Source organism: Danio rerio, chromosome 12 (genome assembly GCF_049306965.1).
Source record: "Danio rerio strain Tuebingen ecotype United States chromosome 12, GRCz12tu, whole genome shotgun sequence".
Taxonomy (NCBI): domain Eukaryota; kingdom Metazoa; phylum Chordata; class Actinopteri; order Cypriniformes; family Danionidae; genus Danio; species Danio rerio.
The window spans coordinates 20749971-20756444 of NC_133187.1; the positions used below are offsets into that span (position 1 = coordinate 20749971).

Here is a 6474-nt window from a genome sequence, read left to right on the forward strand (position 1 = left end):
GATAATACACATTAATAACATTAATATTTGATTTACAAAACGTAACATTAAATATATATTTTCCTTTCACATTTTGTAATTCCTTCGTTGACTTTAGCAAGCTCCAAATTCAGAAAGAATAATGTGTGTATAGTGTTTTTATGTTCATAATAATCAAGGTTGGTTTTGAAAAATCTATTCCAGCATATGTTTTACACAGCTGATGCCCTTTCAGCCGCAACCCAACACTGAGAAACACCCATACGCTCCTACACACTCTCATACACTACGGCCAATTTTGTTTGCCCAATCCACCTATAGCATATGTCTTTGGACAGTAGGGGAAACCAGAGCACCCAAAGGACACCCACATGAGCGCAGAGAGAACATGCAAACTCCACACAAAAATGACAACTGACCCAGCCGGTACTTGAACCAAGGACCTTCTTGCTGTGAGGTGACAGTGCTAACCACTGAGCCATTATGCCACCTCCATCTTTTGTTTAATAATAAAAAAAATCTTGCCTGGAACACCTGAAAGTGGAAGAATAAATTCAAATTATCACATTTTAAAAACATCTTTACAAAAAATACAGAAAACGACAATGTTGACTGTTATTTCAGTTTTATTAGAATTATCGTAAGAAGCATTGTTCTTGACAAAATTAATCACTGTGATTTTTGGATTTGTAGCTCTCTTACAGAAAACAAACACCATCAGTGCTATCAATTACAATTAAAGAAATGGAAGTTCATATTGATGTGCATTCATTTAGTTTAGGAAATCAAGTTTACATAGATGACTTGAACATACACATGAGCACAATGAACTCAACTGCCTCTGTACATAAAATGAAAATAAATACATGATTAAGTACATACAAATGACAAGATGACAAACAAGGGCAACACTGCTGCTTTTTGTGTCACAGTTATATTATGTTCTGCCAATGCTGCATCAAATCTCGACTGACTTAAATCACAAAGCATTTTCCCAAACAGATCTCTTACCATCTTTCTGATGTATATCTGCCAGGATGGAGAAAACAACAGTTGCATAACCCTAATTGCTATTCCATCCCTATCCTACGTACACACAACACCAGCATGAGCACCTCAAGTTAAACCAATCCCTTTTCCCTCTCTCTCTGCTCGTTTTTTTAGTGTTTTAGGCTTGAATGTGTGAGCTACGAGCTGATCACTTGCCCAGACCAGGTCTCGTGTTTCCGTCCGGAAGAAAGGTTGGTGATGACCACTTCAACTGCTTGAAACTTTATGTTTTTGGGAGGAACAGGACACACTTTGTAGGTCACCTCATCCCCCTCCATGGGGACATATTCACCCTCAATACTAGGAAAAAAAACAGAATTGTAGTTATCTGTAAAAGTGCACTTCGAAAACACCAAAACAAACTTGTCATAATCCTAAAAGTCTCTTCCCCTTTATACTTCTGTATGTATATATATATATATATATATATATATATATATATATATATATATATATATATATATATATGCTTTAGTTTCAGACACGCCCCTTACTGCTGATTGGCTGCAATTGTGTTTTGGGTATCGAACTCACAGAGGGGTCAAAAGTGTTTTCAAAAAATTGCTTTGTCCACATCAGGTATATATTAAAGTTTTTGAACCATACACTACCTGACAAAAGTCTTGCCGCCTATCCAAGTTTTAGGAACAACAAATAATAACTTGACTTCTAGTTGATCATTTAGTATCAGAAGTGGCTTATATGAAAGGCAAAGGTGTCTAGATTACACTTATTTACCAAAATAAAATATGATCATGCCTTGATTTTTTTTTATTTAATTAGAACCGTAAGATCTGACTTTGCTGAGACAAAAGTCTTGTCACTTAAATAATGTACTGTATAGAATATAAAGTCATGGTGTCAAAGTGTTCTTGCAGGACTCCTAGAGTTCATCAAGATTCTTTGGATTCATCTTGAATGCCTTCTTTTTCATCTTACCCCAGACATGCTCAACAAGTTTTATGTCTGGTGACTGGCTGGCCAATCCTGGAGTATCCTGACCTTCTTTGCTTTCAGAAACTTTGATGTGGAGGCTGAAGTATGAGAAGGAGCGCTGACCTTCTGAAGAATTTGCCCTCTTCTGTGGTTTGCAATGTAATGGTGTAATGGGCAGTACAAATGTCTTGATACCTCAGGCTGTTGATGTTGCCATCCACTCTGCAGATATCTCATACACCCCATACTGAATGTAAACCCAAACCATGATTTTACCTTAGCCAAACTTGACTGATTTCAGTGAGAATCTTGGGTCTATGCGGTTTCCAATAGGTCTTCTGCAGTATTTGTAATGATTGGGATGCAGTTCAACAGATGATTTATCTGAAAAATCCATCTTCTGCCACTTTTCCAAACGATTCAACTATAAATCAAGTTATTGTTTGTTGCTCTAACAACTGGGAACTATCTGTTTTTTTGTGTAAAATATTTATTAGTATAGTTTGTATGTATAAAATATATACATAAAATATAAATATAAAAATTTAATTTTGTATTAAAATCTTTTTATTGGGTACCCATTTGTTGCAACACAACCTAATATTATTTTGTCATGATAGTTTCAATTTGTCTTAGTAAAAGCAATAAACCAGATTTGCACTAATGCTTCATTGCATAATTTAAAATGTCTAATTATAAAAAATGTCCTATAGATGCTAAACTAAAAGGTTTTTTAATTTCTTGTCACTTACTCGGAGATGTGGACAAATATGTCTTCTCCTCCATGGGAGGGCCGAATGAATCCATGACCTTGAGACCTTGAAAAGTTCTTGCAAATGCCCTTGTAAACAGGTCCAGATTTGGCTCTCACCGATCTGACAAAACACCAGAGCAGAGACATTTAAGAATCAGTTTTGATTTCTGTTCGTAAAAGTCAAATGAGAAAGAAATTATATTCATTCATTAAAATAAACCCAAAATACATTGTGTTTTATTTGTAATAGTGTTGAATATAATACTCTGTAGATTGTCATTTAATCTGTTGTATCCTTATACCATTTTAGACCCCACTTTATAGTGCATTAAATTACGTGTTTAACAAAGTTGCCTGCATATAATTACATTTGTTATTACTTTATTTTATTATTTATAATAATATTTGACAAATACACATATTATATATATCCCACAAAAAATACTATAGTAATTTAAATGTTTTTGTATCTATCTATCTATCTATCTATCTATCTATCTATCTATCTATCTATCTATCTATCTATCTATCTATCATCTATCTATCTATCTATCTATCTATTCATTCGTCTATCTATCCCATAGGACTCTACTCTCTGTAAACATTTTAAAATAAAAAATCTCCTTATAATATAATATAATATAATATAATATAATATAATATAATATAATAATTGTCTTGTCATTTTACTTTTACAGCCATAATCTACATTATACAGTATTTATCATTACTAAGTAATAATAACAATAATGTCATAATTTTTCTGTAATGAGGTCTCAACAGTCACACGGTCAATCTTATAGCCACATAACACTAGCCCCAATATTAATGAACAAATCAGGAAAAATTCAATACTGGTTAAAACAAGAAAATATCCAGCGACAACATTAAATTCCGACATATGATATGACCTGAGAAATATTTGTACTCTGTCAGCAGTACAGTAAATCTACTCACGCTGAATATGTGCGTGTGCGTTTGGTTGGCAGTGGACTCAGAGGTTCCCCCGTCTGAGGAGGTTTCCTCTCCAGAAGACCACTGCCCTCCCTCAGGAAAGGTAATGAAAGCGAGAGAGGTGTGTGTGGGCAGTGCAGCTTTCCATCAGACGTTGACGTGCTTTCTGAATCAGCCATTGGTGTGAAGTTCAATGGAGATGGGATGAAGCCTGTGTGTTTTGAAAGAGGAAATAAAGAAACAATATCTGTGCTATACATTTGTACTATTGCTTAATGAAATATTAAACAGCTGCTTGGAAATGTTCATCATCACTCAAATCTGGGCGCAGTAGCTGCAACATCAGGACCACATCAGATTTTATGACTTGTGTCGACTGTTTCCCCCCCCCTTCAAACTGTGCTTCCTTTTCATTGTTTTGCATCGCACCATGGCTTTCTGCCCTGCAGTCTGAGAAAGGCCAGGCATCTGTACCGCAGACTCCATAATAATAACAGCCTAATGGACCGGGACTGTGGTCAAATTGTGAGTGACGTTACGCTTGTTTTTGGTACCATATTATCAAGCTGAAATCTACAATGTAGGTTGTTGACAACCGTCCTCAGTTTTATATTACACAGTACACGACAATATACTATACAGACATGAACATAATAATGAAATTCTTACCGTGCGGAACGTTATAACGTTACTGGATACCAATCTGTCAGTTGATATCACGAGCGCTGCGGAGATAAATAGATTTACATCGCTACATCAGACGCCAGTATTAAATGTCCGGATACTATCATTCGTGGTCCACATATTCGATTCAAGGGGCCCATACGTAGCACACAATAAACGAGGTTACTGGAAGAGAGGAAAGGGAGGGACACCCCACCAAAACTGAACGCGAGAGACGCGACGCGACGCGAGAAAACAAAACGCTCCAATTACAATCAACGACGCTATGGTGCAAGCGACAGAATCCTGACGTAATCGTTCGCTCGACCAATCAGAACGCTAATGTAGTGCGCGTTTTAGTTTTGACGCATCCGACGTGATGTGATGCTTTATATAGGGCTTGGTGGTACTCATGTTTTTTAATGATAGTATAACAACATTTATTCTGTGGTTTACATTTAAATATGAAAAAATAATTACGTAGTGATAAAAAAGGAGTTTTCAAGCATCAAAGCAATTTAACCTAAATCAGACTTGTTGTGTCCAGTTTCATTCATAATAAAGTGGCATTTGAAATAATATGTAATTAAAAATTACTTTATATTTTTAAATACTTTAATATAATTTATATGAACTTAAATTTTACGTTTAAGTAATGGAAATTTTTGGGGTACCAATTTTGTAATGCAATTTAAATTATGTTGTCAGAATATAGTCCCAATTTTTCCATTTGTTCTGACAGATCTAATGTAAAACCAAATTTGCTGCACCAATGTGTCATTGTCTTAAATAATACAGACACACACCCCTATGGGAAGAATCTATATACCAATTGAAAAGACTCAGCTTCACTGAATTTACTGGATTCATCAAGTTTATTAAGTAAAATTTAAATATTTGTTTTATTAAAGGTCGGGTGATATCATTAACATTTGTGCACTGTTAAAATACACTACCCTTTTGTTATGTTCAGGATGAAAACATCCAGTCAATTAAACTGCTGTGAAAATGCATCAGATCAATTTTTGCATAAATTTGCTAATCAACCTCATTTCTGATCAAAACTACTGTTTTCAAAAATTACAGGATTTTAACTCTTTAATTGTCAAATTCACAAAGGATGTTATTGATTTGGTGAAAAAAAAAACACAAAATATTAACAATATAAAAAGTAATTGTTGACTGGATTTTTTTAACCTTTTCTCACAGATCTTGGACATGTGAACAGTGAACCATTAGTAACAACACTGCCTTTGATAAATTGTTAGATTTTAAATTTTCCTCCCTAATTTACTGTGGGTGGCTGTTTTTGCCCCTTTGGCTTCCAGTATAATCACATTTGATGGTGCATTAATACAGTCTTTGTTTTAATTTACTCCATGTAGTTCTGAGAGCTGAGATGCATTTTCTCAGACACATCAAGGTAAGTGGACGAAGGTCACTCTCACACACTCAAACACCCACAGACACGCACTTTACAGTTTTTCTCAGTGGCTTTGGTGCATTTCTCACAACACTATTTACATTTCCACAACAGCTAACTGCAAAACCTAGTTGATAAAAGCGTGTCACTTGCTCAAAATGGATCGCTCATTCCTCAAAAGCAAGTATCGATGTCAATGAAAGTGTCATTGTCAAGATGAAAAGTCTTGCCAGCATTGTTTATGAACAAGATAGTCAGATGGCTTTGTCATGTTTTCATTATGACAGTTTGTTCATTTTTTTCAATGCAAAAAAGTCAGATTTTGGTGACACTTCCTGAAAATGCTCAAGACAGCACTATATACTATTTGCACAGCCATTTGAAAACTACAGTAAATTTAGACATCACTGCAATTAGTGAGGTATCTGAGTACAAGACACTAAACGTGTGCTTCACATTTTTACTGCATTTGCTCTCTGCAACTCTAATTCACAGCATTGTGCAAAAGAATAAATACACCCTTATTTACAACAAACATAAACCTCCTTTGGATAGAGCTGTGCACAACTGTAAACAATATTGCAGTACATAATAAAACTGAACCAACAACAAACACAGGTCTGCAAAGCATTCATGAAATTGTTCAATATAGAAGACATTTTCAGAAAAAAAAAAAAAATTTCAATTGTTTAATGAAATTAGCTTGACAGATTTT

The 6474-nt window shown here is 34.8% G+C and overlaps 1 protein-coding gene across 1 annotated transcript; it reads right to left on the reverse strand.

The window, feature by feature from the left end:
* Positions 1–587: 587 nt before the first annotated feature.
* csdc2a (cold shock domain containing C2, RNA binding a) lies at positions 588–4528 on the reverse strand. The gene is made up of 4 exons (NM_001002690.1): positions 4343–4528; positions 3677–3884; positions 2718–2840; positions 588–1329 (listed from the first exon to the last, which is right to left on the reverse strand). Exons 2-4 carry the CDS (start codon positions 3850–3852, stop codon positions 1167–1169), a joined length of 462 nt encoding a protein of 153 aa, NP_001002690.1. The 5' UTR covers positions 3853–3884; positions 4343–4528; the 3' UTR covers positions 588–1166.
* Positions 4529–6474: the final 1946 nt, after the last annotated feature.